Genomic DNA, 13,585 nt, shown 5'->3' on the forward strand with positions numbered 1-13,585 from the left:
CTCTCTTCATCCTGCCTGGAATTTGAATCATCAATTTGTCTACCAAATCCACGCCATATATAACGCCTGCCCATTTAGCCACTTGGGAGTTTGGTAGCCATCTTGGTTATAAGGCTGTTAGTGATAATGCAGTGCTTGTGTTCACATAACATTTATGTAGAAACCTAACACCACATTACAGTGCTGTATCAACCCCTCACTTCCTCTCAAGGGTGAGTGCTGTAGAGTGAGATACTCTCAGATAGACCAAATAACCTTTTATTATAGTATGTGTTCCAGTTGGTCTACCTTATTATAACTATCATTGTTGAGCATAGGTTACAAAGTAAACTTCATCAGAGGTATGTGCAGATAGGTGATGTAGATAGACCAAATAACCTTTTATTATAGTATGTGTTCCAGTTGGTCTACCTTATTATAACTATCATTGTTGAGCATAGGTTACAAAGTAAACTTCATCAGAGGTATGTGCAGATAGGTGATGTAGATAGGTATGTGTAGCTAGTAGATGTTTGGTACCTGCAGTTCTGGTACCCATTAGTTACTCTCAGCAAGGCCCCCTGTTGATGGGGATACAAGTACAGACATGGGTGGGTAAGGGTGGGCAAGTACAACTATATTCTTTTAGTGGAAGGCTAATCTGAGATCAGTGGTTCTCAGAGTTGTTGTTTTGTGTTTTTTGTTTTTTTTTTTGGATCCGGTCGTGGGGCCTGAACTCTGGGCCTGGGTGCTGTCCCTAAGCTCTTGAGCTCAAAGCCAGTGCTCTACCACGTCATCCACAGTGCCACTTCCGGCTTTTTTCCTTTTGCTTATGTGGTGCTGAGGAATCGAACCCAGGGCCTCATGCATGCAAGGCAAGCGCTCTACCACTAAGCCACCTTCCCAGCCCTCAGAGTATTATTAAGTCCACCCCAGTTCTGAAATGTAAAGATACTCATAATATGTATTTGAACCAGCCTCCATGATATCCTTTGCACGGAACAGTTGGAACCATTAGATTGCATGGAGGGAGAAGATGAAATAATATCAGTGGTCTTAATTGATATGTGCTTAGTTGTCTTGTGCTGTGCTAAATGCTTTACCCATATTGTCATTCAATCCTCATAGCATCTCCAAGGGATGGGTACTATCCTTACCTGTCTTTTCAGATGAAGAAATGGAAATATATTCAGATACGACCTTTGTAATAGCAGAACTAGAATGACCTGGCTTTAATCCCTATGGAACAGCTAGCATTTGATTGTTTACAGGTAGAAAGGAAAGTAGCAGGAAGTCTATTGAACCCTATTGAATTGCTTGGTACAGAGTACTTAGTCTTAGTTAAAGGGATCCTCCAGCTTTGTAAGGATCCTCCATGCACATTGACCAAATTTATTTGTTTCTTAGAAAGTAACTTCAAGTACTAGAATAATATTTTCCCCTAGGAAAATACAGTTTGAGTTTTCTAAGGAAGAAGAGAAAACTCAGTCTTTTGGGATTAAACCAACTATATGTGTATATGTAAGTATTACTACATCTCTCTGTGTGTACACACAAGCACAAATACACTTGCACATGCCAGAAACCTTTAATTCTTGAGATACAAAGCTTCTAGCAATGTGGACTGCAGATAATGACACATTGACTATATGAAGCTGAAACCTTGTTCTAACGCTAATTATTTCAAATTGATTCCATCTGTAAAGATCCTATTTCCAAATAAAGCCACATTCTGATATATTCAGAATGTTTGTCAGTCTGGCTTCCTTGGATTCTTCTCAGCAGCTGCTCCAGAAGCCCTGAGCATCACAGCTGCTCAGTGATGGAGACAGAGCTCTCAGCTTCTGCCTCTCGTAACCTTTGCTGTGTTATGTGGTTTCCAGGAAGGAAGAGTGTAAGAGGGCATACAGAGAAGGAGGCATTCTCATCTTCCTAGGAAATAGTGATTACAGCCTAACCTTCTTGCTTTTTCCCACAATTCCTTTCTCATATAATTCAAATGTAGGAGTAGCCTAGGAAATACCAGGATGTACATGGTTCTTTCTCTTTTGGGCCCTTTTTATCCCATTCATCTAATCAAAAGAGGTTATAGTAAGCCAAGTCTCATGGTAGATCATGAGAGTGGCACAAAGATTCTGCTGAGCGGACCATGACAGAATATGGGAAAAGTCTGACTTTAAGCCACCCTAGCATGGCTGTGTTTTCAATCCTGACATAATGGAAGTTGCTTAGTTGTATGGAAGACTCATCCTCCATCTTCACCACCTCCTCTGAGTTTGCTGTGAGTCTTACCTCCTCAGTATTTGTGTCTTCCTCTCTTTTCCCACCCTTGTGTCCCACTGCAGTTCCTGTGTCTCCCCCATTGTCTCTTGTGTCCTTTTCTGGGTTTTTCCTACTCAGCCTGACCTGAACCACAGCGAATCTTCTAACTCTTAATTTTCTCCCTCTCGCTTTCCTTCTCCCTCTCCCTCTCCCTCTCGCTCTCTTTCTCTCTCTCTCTCTGTCTCTGATTCTGCCTCTGTCTCTCTCTCGCTTGCTCGCTCATTCTCTTACAGAACAGTTTACGACAGTAGTTGCATGCTAAGACTGTCCCATAGATAACTGGCATTAACTACTAACACTGATGGGCACCAGTGACACCATTATTATGCTCCTGTTAAAGATGAGTTTAGGAGAATCATGAGTTGTGTGGCCTACATAGTCCAGTCAGTACTTCATTTCATTCTTTTGTTGGCTATGCTCTTTATTGCATGGATAATGAACTCTTGGTAGCTGTGTTAGTTTGGGAGAGCTGCTGTAAAAAGTATAAAGTAGGGTGGCTAAACTCAATACAAGTTTAATTTGAGATGTTGGTAGGGCTATGGTTCCTCAATCCTATAAGGCAAGAATCTTTCCTTTCCTCTCCTAGATTCTGGTGATGTTCCCACATTCTTTGGCATTACTTGGCTTCTAAATGTTCTCACACCATTCTCCATCTTCACACACAAAGGGCTCCTGGAGCAGCTGCTGAGAAGAATCCCAGGAAGCCAAACTGACAAACACTGGGTGTGAGCACAAGATACAGAGCACTGTGTAATCTACAAGATAGCTGAAATGAAGGGACAGGAACACCATTAATCCTTTGGTAGCTACTTACAGGTTCCACAAACTCAAACATCTTTCTCTCTTGGACTTCTTGCACCTTGAAGACATATTCCAGGGATACCTCATAGAAGTGCTGCCGGACCAAGTCCACTTGGCTGTCAGCCTACAAACAAGATGAAATATATAAATGAAAAATATATCATTACTGAAAGAGAATACTAAACAAGCAAGGAAAAAAATCTATGGAGATAATTTTAAAAACAAATCAAGACACATGATCTGGACATAAGATGATAAAGGTAAGGTGAACACTAACTTTGTGCCAGATACCATGTCCATAGCTATATATACATTATTTTATTTAAACCTCAATATTTTTATGTAACTTCTATTAAAGGAGATATTATCCTTATGTCTAGCTTTCAGGAAGAAAATGAAGCCTGCTTACATTAACCTGACTTAGGTCATGGAGTTGGTAAAAGGCAGAGAAAGAATTTCCACTCTGGTATATCTGCCTCCAAGACCCATGATCATTCTTAAACCATAAAACTCAGCCACTACCACTCCCCCCCTGTCCAAAATCCTCACTTGAACCAAGATTCCATGGCAGGCAGGCTTTTTGAGTAAAACAGAAAGCCTGTAGGATCTTCCTCATCCTTTTCTTCCAAATGAGCAAAGCAAGCTCGTAGCAGACCAGAAACCCCCAAACACAACATTTCACACAAATCCCAAACCCTTTGTGACAATGATACATGATTTGTTGCCAATTTCATTGCTCCCCTGACTGCCATTTATCACCTTGTATGGGGGGGGGTTGTCTAGGATGGACCCCAATGGGTATAATTAACTATGGATCCGGGATCTCAGATCCAGAGCAGCAAACAAGCATGTGTGGAACAGCATGATGCTACACTGCAGAGCTGCCAGACCTCACCATCAAGCTCCTAACATTTCCACATTGTGGCTATGGCAGCTGGTTCTGTGAAAGCAGTTACATTGAAAACACTGTTTTTCCTTAGGAAAAAGCAAAGACAAAGGTCTCAAACAAATACTTCTTTCATTGTGCTTTTCTTGTAGCAAAAACATGGGGTAGACCCTTACTTACATGATTCCAAAAGTAGTCTGCTACCCTGAACCACATTATTCAGTCATTCAACTTTCCTGACCCAAAAGTCTTTCAAGTTTGTAGCACTGAAAACACTGAGCATTAACTCTAGTCAGATGATCAAATAGTCATATAAATAAAAGGCAGCTCTGGTTAAATACAAGATGCTATGAAATAGGCCAAAGTGTATACATTCCAAGACACTGTCAATTCCTCACAACTGAACACATTACATAGCTGTCTTACAACTTACAAGGAGACTGGTCTGCTAAGCAACTGCTAGGTAACAGAAAAGCCAGAATGGAGTTGTTTTCTAAAGCCTCCCCCAGGAGATATTGATCCTAATTTGGAGGCAGGGCTTCATAAGTCCTTGTTTTCCCCACTTCTATGTGTGGCTGCTTAGACAACTAGGCTGACACACCTGCCTTCCACCTGGGCTTCTGTCAGCCCAAGATACATAGTTGTTGGCAACCTCCACTGTTCTTGAAGTGCAAACCTGACCCACATATAGTAAGGAGGGCATCTTCTCCCCTGAATACCCCATATACATACACCGTACACATTCTCTCTTGACTTGCTAAGACTGAAGTAGGAGAAGAGGTCATTCTGAATCCACACAGCGCTTCTAGTGATAAAGGCAGTGATGAAAGAGCTGAAAGAAAGCTACATCTTCAGTTGGAACTGTCCTGGTACAAACTGGTTCTAGAGTTTTCTAGCTGCTCAAAGGCCTAGCTCAGTGCTCTAGTCCTGCTTGTCAGGAGAATGGGGAGTAATAACAATGGTCCTTAATTTCAGATAAAGCTGTTTCAAATATAAAATGGACTAAAAGATGTGTGTTGAAAACATGCCCTGTTCATGATGTTGTTCCTATGAAGAGACGCAGCTCTTCAGCAAATGGCAGCAGTCTCTGCCCTGTCTTGGGCCAGCATTCATCCCTGGCAAAGGCTCTTTTCTGTCCTGGCACAGTCTCCACACTGCAGCCAGAAGACTCCCTAGAATCTAAATCAGCCCCTGCCTGATGTACATCCTGCCTCCTGTCCCTTTTCAGGTCCCATCCTAGCGCTTCTCCTGTCCTCCAAAACTTCCAACCTCTCTCTTACTCGCACCTTGCAAAGCATGCCTTCTGCATGGAAATATATACCTTTTCTTTTGACATCAGGGCACAGTAAAAAAATGTTTTACATCATAGCCCAATAAACACATGTTAAATGAAATATGATGTACTTATACATTTTTATTGCAGCCTATTCTCGGCTGTATCATGACCCAATAATTCTTACATTCATGACATTCCCACAACTTGAAGAACACTCTCCAGGATTCTATCCACATTCTCACCTTCCTGGCCTCTTCAGAGAAACATTTACTAGCCAGGTTGTCCTAAATAGGTTGCCCAGTTGCATCTCTAACTTACCACCCACATTTCCTTAGCACTAGGTCCAATTCATATTTATTCCTTTCTTGTGTGCTAACTACTAAAACATAAAGCCACATTTTCTAATTTTTCTAATTGTCTTCCAGTACCAGGTCCATAGTAAGAATTCAATAGACACCTGTAGAATGATCTTACCCCTATCTGTCCCTGTCAGCAACACAGACAGGTTTCCAGTGATCAGCACAGAGAAGAAATGTGAAACTCAACACATTTCCAAAGAAGACAAAGATATTCCAAGCAGAATGGTACATTTCTCTTCCCATGATCCTGCTTGCTCAAGGTCAAAGATTTGATACATCCTTAAAATCTGCATAGGGGAGCCAGGCACCAGTGGCTGTAATCCTCGCTGCTCAGGAAACTGAGATCTGAGGATCGTGGTTCAAAAGCCAACCTGGGCAAGAAAGTCTGTGAGACTTTCCACCAAAAAGCTGGAAATAATGCCCAAGTGGCAGTACACTATCCCTGAGGGGACAGGGGCAGCTTAGAGACAGTGCCTAGACCCTGAGTTCAAGACACAAACAAAACAAAACAAAACAAAAGAGAGGGGAATAAAGATCCTAACTCACTTAGCCAACCATCTTCTATGGTTTCATTATGGCTGGAGTGTGGCCCCAAAGTTGATGTATAAGGAGCTCAGTCCTCAACTTGATAGTATTCGGCAATAGAGATGTAGCCTAACAGGAGGTCATTGTAGCCAGAAGGGAATGAGTAGTTTTTTATGGGACCCTAGTTACTTCTCTCAAGAAAGTTATTGTGAAACAACCAGACTGGCCTATCCCTGCTTCCACTATTTTGTGGTCTTGCCATGTAACCATACATGCCCCCGCCACCACTGTGCATCCAACATGTGGTACAGCACAGGAAATGGATGTTCACTAAAGCTGGAGCTTCTAGCTTCCAAAAACATAGGCTAAACAAACCTACTTTCTTTATATATACTCAGCCACAAGTCCCTCCTCCCCCTCCCCTTCCTCCTCCCCCTCCCCCTCCTCCGCCTTGCCAGTCCTGGGCTTGAACACAGGGTCTGCGCACTGTCCATGAGCTTCTTTTGCTCAAAGCTAGCACTCTACCACTTGAGCCATAGAGCCACTTCTGGCTTTTCTGTTTATGTGGTACTGAGGAATTGAACCCAGACTTCATTCATGCTAAGCAAGCACTCTACCACTAAGCCACATTCCCAGCCCAAGTATTTTCAAGCCACTCAAGACAAATGCACGTTATTTAAATGTTAAACCTTCTGGCATTATCAGGCTCATCAACATTCTGTGCTTCTTAAGATATTCTCCAGGACTATAGCAACCATTTCAGCCTTCCCCCAAACATACCTATATCCTGAAAGATTTTTGCAAAAGTATCTAATGAATACTGGTTGAATGTAATGCTTTTGGGGCAAACTTCTTAGGCACTAAATATCCACTAGATGGCAGTGTCGTCACACACTGCTGCCCTGTTATTTCCACCTCCTTGGATTTAGGTACAAGCTCAAATTGAAAAGCATTTTGTTCTAAGCTCTACAATCAGGAAACAATTCTAGACAATCAAAGGTAGCAGCTTTCCTCAAAGAAGGGCCAGCTGCTTGATAATGCTGATTTTTAAATTAATGTAAAGGAAATCATGGCTAAATAGCTGGAACACCTTGAGCAAATCACTTGACCTCTGTGAAGAGCTCAGATCCTTCAGGTGTAATTCAAGGACGTTCCAGTGGATAATCACCAGAGTTCCTCCCGCTCTCCAGTTCATCAGCTGGAAAGTGGTACAGCATACTAATGGCTGGCAGGGCCCAGAGTCTCAGGATCCTCAAGAACAACAAATTGGGCATGCTAGAATTAGCTAGCTACTGGAGGGCTACTGAACATTTCAAAGCCTCAGTTTCCTCCTTTGTAAAATAGTTTCCTCATATCCATACCTTATCCAGCAATTCTGAAGATTCTAGCAGATTGGATGCAAAGTGCTGAACACAGTATCTGAGACATAAATTATATGCACTTGACAAACATCTGTTGGTATTGTTGTTATCACTAGTATGTTGCCATTATTACGTTTTTATAACATATTCAGTTCATAACTGAATACAATACTTATATTCAGCTATAACTGAGTACAATGCTTTAAAACTAATCTGGCCACAACAGAATTTGTAAAAAAAAAAAAAAGACTGATAGCCAAATCACACTCTCAAGAAGTCCTAGAAAGTATATATAAATAAAAAACAGGAATACAAAGGACTACAATAAAGGAGTATAATTTTTAAAATGTCCTTGCAGCTATACTACCTCAAGAACAGGAATGGAGATATCCAGTGTGAGTTCAGGGGACAGAAAGAAGGGGTAGTATATATTTGTGCAACCACTGTAATTTACCTTCTCATATGTAAAGAAAGAGATTGAGGCTGAAAATCTGAATAACTTGTCCCAGGTGACCCACTGCTGATACATCTTGAGACAAGGTACCTTCTTCAGCAATCCAGACCAAGTCAGCAGTAGTCTCCGGGGAACACCTACTGCACAGTGGACTCCCAATGTGAACAGGTACTAGTCCATACCTTCTTCACCCACATACCTGCTCAGCTCTGTACACTCAATTCAAAACACATTGTCATTCTGACATAGAGAAACTGCACAGTTGGACCGAACTACCTAATGGCAGCTCTGCTCCAAAAGACATTCCTTAAATAGGTTAATTGCCAAACTCTAAATGTCAACTAAAGGAGAAGTAGAAAGTGAGGCTATCAAGGCAGAAGTGAAATTACATAGTTATCAGGATCAATGCATCTTCCAATAGTCATACCTTCATGTTCAGTTAGGGTCATTAACCCTACTCCAAGAAGAGGATTTTAGTGTGGGTGTTTGGTTTGGTTTGGGTTTTCTGTGGTGCTGGGGATCAAACTCTTAAGCCTCACAAATGCACACTCTACACTGAGCTACATTTCCTCAGCTTCAAAGAATTGGGTTAAATAAGCATTTCAAAGCAAAGACTTCTGAAATGGCACATGCCTATGGGAAGATGTGTAAGACACCACCATCTCTTAGGTGCCTTCTCTGTTAGCCTGTGGCTCAAACTGTCTTCACATGAGCTTCCATCTGACACTACTGGCACAACACATGCTCTAAAGAAACACATAAAAAGGAGGCTAGCCTGAAAGCCAAATATTCTTTAGCACATCTCATCAAAATGGCTACATTGTAAGAAGTTAAACAAGATGGCATTAATAAAGTTATATTTGGAGTTCCAGTAGGAAACTGCCCCCTAGAAAAACCTCCCTCACCATGCAAAGCTCCATGAACAACATTTAAAAATGGTTGTGGCTCCAATAGTAAAAAGCTAATTTTTCTTTGTAAGTGAACTAGGTTCAAAAAGAACCCCCTGCAAATCCAGAACTCAAAGCCAGATTGATTGATTGACTGATTTTGCTGGGGATGGGACCCAAGGCCTTGCATATGTTAGACAAGTGTTCTAACAATAAGCTACATCCCACTGGATTTTTGAAACAGGATCTCCCTCTGTAGCCAAGATGCCCTCAAACTTGCTTTCTTCCTGCCTTTGCCAACTGAGTATGGGATTATAGTCATGTACCACAATGTACATTTAAGAATATCTTCTTGAAACAAGATTATTAAAGCACAAAATATATGTATGACAGTAAAACACTGTTCAAAATGGAAACACAAAGATTAAATTGGAATAATCAAAAAGTTAATATTAGAAAGGATGAGCACAATGTTCCAGATGCTAGCATTGCCAAGTTACTGCTACAAGGCAAAGAATCATAAGGTATGTTAACAGAGTACCACACTAAGGCCTAAAGAGAAAAGGAAGGCAAATTTCAGCTTGATATTAAGAGGCACAATCTAGCAATGAGCGCTGCCCACCTGGGTAATAGTAGCCTAGCCAGAAGCAGGCTTCCTTGCCACTGGCAGGCTGTGGAGCCATTGATATGAGGTGATCCAAAGACAATCAAGTCTTCAGCCAGTGTATGAGGTATTAGAATCAAGTTCCTGATTCCAAGTTCTCTTCTAACCCTGACCAATATCTATCCATAGCACGATGTGAAAAATGAATACATTATTCAGGGTATTTGTCGAGTTTCCTACCTCTTGGAGCTGAGATTCCTTCTTTTTGGAAGATAAATTCAAGTGTTTTTCTAAGATGCCACAATACTTCTCTGTCTCTTTGTCATACTTCTTTTTGGCTTCCTGGGGGAGAGGGGGGGGGGAGAGAAGAAGAAAAAGAGTAACAAATTACAGAAATTAAGTGGTCTCTCCATACTTCTCTGCTTTTCATGGCCTCATAACTCCCTTAGCATACAAATATGGTGGCTCCTTCTCTTCAAACAATACTACTCTCAATTGTAACTACTAGGCCCCAGCCCTATGTCTATTACAGGCATCAGCACAATAACAGACAAGGTGAATGCCACCGTATTTAACAGTGGGAAAGCCAGGGCTCCACTTTCCAAGAAGTTCACTTGGATGCAGGCGAATGGTTCTGTGGTAAAGCACTTGCTTAGCATGCATAAGGCCCTGGATTTGATTCCCAGCACCACAAAAGAGAGACGAAAAGCAAGATCTTTGAGGCCTAAATTTGTGGTTTCTACCACACAACAGATGTTCCCAGCTACATCAAGTAGGGAGTTTTACTATGAAGCCAGTGCTGAGGAAGGAGGCTCTCTCCTTGGTCTGAGTGCTCTATAGCTAGACCAAGCTAGAGCCAGCCTTAGGGGTCCCAATAGCACTCTTGCACATACAGACCACACTGTCCTTTGAGGCCTTAATACCACATATTGGGCAGAATTGCCACATAAAGTTATTTCTCTATATTGAGAAATAACTGAAAATAAACAGTCTCTTCACAAATGTGTTCACGATGGCACCACTGATGCCAGCAAAAAAGAAAACCACAAAAAAAAAAAACAGAAGCAACATCATTGCCCAAGGCTAGGATTTATAAGAATGAAAGCACAGAATATCCAATAAACATAACCTGTCCATTGAAAAACTGTTCAACGGATCATAATAGAAGAAAAACTATCAATGGCATGCTACAAACTTGATCAGCCTATATAGTAAATCTACCTACAAAGATTAGATGGGTATAAACTTAAGTGAAAATACTTCAGTCAGGAAATAGGATTCTGGTAATTGGATCCTCCCTTTGAGTTGTGCTAAATTATTGCCTTCAAAATGAAAAGAAAATCAGGAACTGGTGCCTCATGCCTGTAATTCTAGCTACTCAGGAGGCTAAGGCCTGAGGATCATAGTTCAAAGCCAGCCTGGGCGGGAAAGTCTGTGAAACTCTTATCTCCAATTAAGCACCAGGAAACTGGAAGTAGCACTGTAGCTCAAAGTGGTAGAGCACTAGCCTTAAGCAAAATGAGCTCAGGGACAGTACCCAGGTCCTGAGTTCAAGCCCCATGATTGACACACAAAACAAAAAAGTTAAAAATTGTTTTTAAAAAAGAAATTACAATAACATATATATTAATCCCTGTTCCCCACCTCTTGAGTTACTGAGGTTCTACTATTCCCCATATTACAGGTAAAAAGACTTAGACCTAAGCAGGTTAACTTGCAAACTGTTACAGAGATTGACAGAGCTGGGATTTGAGCCCTGGCTAACTCCCCTCCCATGTCCAAGATCTCTACCATACTAGAGATGTGGTTCCAGTCTTCTCCATATTCCAGGGGTGATGGTAGGTTCTAGACCACCAAATATGTTCAAACATCCTAATCCCATGCATCATTCCTTCTTTTCATTCACATGGAGCCCACAGATAATATTTTTGTGCAACTGTCAGGCCTATAAGAGCAAAACAATTTTCCAACCAAATAAGGAAACTCAGAACTATCTGTCTTAATTCATAATGAGCAATTACTCTGTGTTAGGCTCTACTTCAGGTTCTGGAAATATGGAACAGATATTGTCCCTGCCTTCACCACGGAAAAGTTCTAGTAGAAAGAGAAACACAAATAGTAAACAAATAAGTAATACAATTACACACAATTCTAAATGCTACAAAGGAAATAGCTCTGTGGAGACAAAGGGTCATTAGTTAAGGTTCCCAGGAAAGACCTCAAATAAGGGGAAGAGATATGAGCTAAGACTTATATACCTGACAGGACAAGAGTAGGGAAGTGAAAATGCCTTGTGGCAAAGACTGAACCAAGAAGCCATCATCTGCAGCCATGACAAGCTCCTAAATTTATCTGCTTCACATCAAGATCCTAAGCCCTAAGACTGGGAAGAATAATCATATACACTTTCAGTTGAAGTGAATCCATTTCTACAGATCTGAATTTTCATTAAAATACTACCGTATACACCACTTATACAACATACAGAAGCAAATGAAGAAACAGCCAGAGGAAGATTATTATTTCAAATTTAAGGAGAGTTCCTAGACACAACCAAGAACTTCAAGCTGAGATCCTCCAAGTCCAACTAATATCCACATGTATCAGCTTCCACCCACTTTCCTCAGCAACCCCAAAAAGGACAGCCCTAGGCTAGCATAGCCCAGCTAGGCAAAGAGATGATAGATAAAAGCTCAGACACCTGTGAGTTATTTTCATTCTGTGACTTTTGCAATTCAAGCCTCCATGATCCATGTACAAGAGGATTATCAAAGTTAAGGAAAGAGTTGGTTTGGGTTGTTGCTGCTGCTGCTGGCGGTACTAGAGTGTGAGCTTATTAGCCTTTACTTGCTAAGCACGACTAACTACTTAAGCCAAGACCCAGCCTGAGAACAAAGAAAGGACTTTTAAGGGGAAGCAGCTTCTGTCTTGAAAAACAAAGACCTCTATGAAAATAACTCTAAGATTTAGGTAGTATTCTTAAGATGGAAGGATGGCTTTATTCCGATACACAGGACACAACATAGTATCTACATTCCAGAAAGGTTGCTGAGAGGTGGCTAAGTAGATAAGGAGTTAAAATCCTAAAATTCATTCTGTAGGGCTAAATTCTACTAAAGGAATCACTGTCCCTCTCTAGGACTCAATTTCCTTACCTATAAATGAAACAGGACCCTTGTGCTCAGGTTTGGTTTTCCAGTTGTATAAGACACTAAGGTAATGTGGGGACAGTGGCAATGCTGAGAATGGTGGTAATAGAGATGATGATGAAGGGGAAGTGATTATGATGTTAGGGATAATAAACAGCATCAATATCCCATCAAGAATACCACCTGCCTTGAACAATTCCACAAAGAGAACCCTTCTAAGTGCCCGGCACAATTTGAAATTACACATCTGTTTACATCTTTTTTGTCTAATGCCTTTCTCTCCCTTCAACCCATAAGCACAACAACCGCATCTGCTTTTCTCACCACCAAACCCCAGGGCAGTGCACAATGTCAGGCCCAGAGGAACCAGCACCTCATACATTTTTCTCAGTGAATACTTTGTACATCTCATAGCCAATATCAAATAACTAATTATATGAAAAATATACTTTTAAGCACTTTATGTGAGTACAGCCACGGGAGGTTCAGTAATTCTAAATGTACAAGTAAGTGGTAGAAGTGAAATCTGGACTCAAGTTGCCTAACGCTAAGCCCATCTCAGCCACCATTAATGTCTATTCTTTATAGAACCCAGCACTGTAAATCTACCTTCAGTTCAGGAAAAATCAACTTCCCCAAAGGCAGAAATATAAGCCTTGGGCTGTGGTTACATCAAGTTCCAATGGCATGATCCTCTCCAGGGCAGCCTCATTAGCCTAAGAGTGCTCAAGAGTCCTCTCTCAGGCAGCCTTCACATGGTACTGTCAAAACTACTTTACTATTGATGATAATTAATGATTTCGTAAACAAGAGCCCAGAGTATGCATGAGGGAAAATATATGTAAAAGGGTGATTACTGTCTTTAAATTCTCTTATTCTTTCAAGCTCCACCTCCTAGAGTTCCCAAAAAAGTGTGCTCTTATGATTGCTATGACTAGTATGAAACTCAGAGGAAGCCAACTCAGATTTTGCATTGCCTGAG

General features: G+C 41.2%; 1 protein-coding gene across 4 annotated transcripts in view; it reads right to left on the reverse strand.

The window, feature by feature from the left end:
* Arhgap26 (Rho GTPase activating protein 26) overlaps positions 1–13,585 on the reverse strand; it is a 462,007-nt gene that overhangs the window by 330,074 nt on the left and 118,348 nt on the right. For 3 of the 4 annotated variants that reach the window (XM_013020413.1, XM_013020414.1, XM_013020416.1), the window contains exons 5-6: positions 9,695–9,796; positions 3,116–3,226 (exon numbers count right to left, since the gene is read on the reverse strand). In XM_013020413.1, the coding sequence (XP_012875867.1) occupies positions 3,116–3,226; positions 9,695–9,796 (213 nt within the window). The remainder of the gene's footprint in view (positions 1–3,115; positions 3,227–9,694; positions 9,797–13,585) is intronic. The other variant, XM_013020415.1, reaches the window with a different exon arrangement.

This window comes from Dipodomys ordii, unplaced genomic scaffold (genome assembly GCF_000151885.1).
Source record: "Dipodomys ordii isolate 6190 unplaced genomic scaffold, Dord_2.0 Scaffold50, whole genome shotgun sequence".
Lineage (NCBI taxonomy): Eukaryota > Metazoa > Chordata > Mammalia > Rodentia > Heteromyidae > Dipodomys > Dipodomys ordii.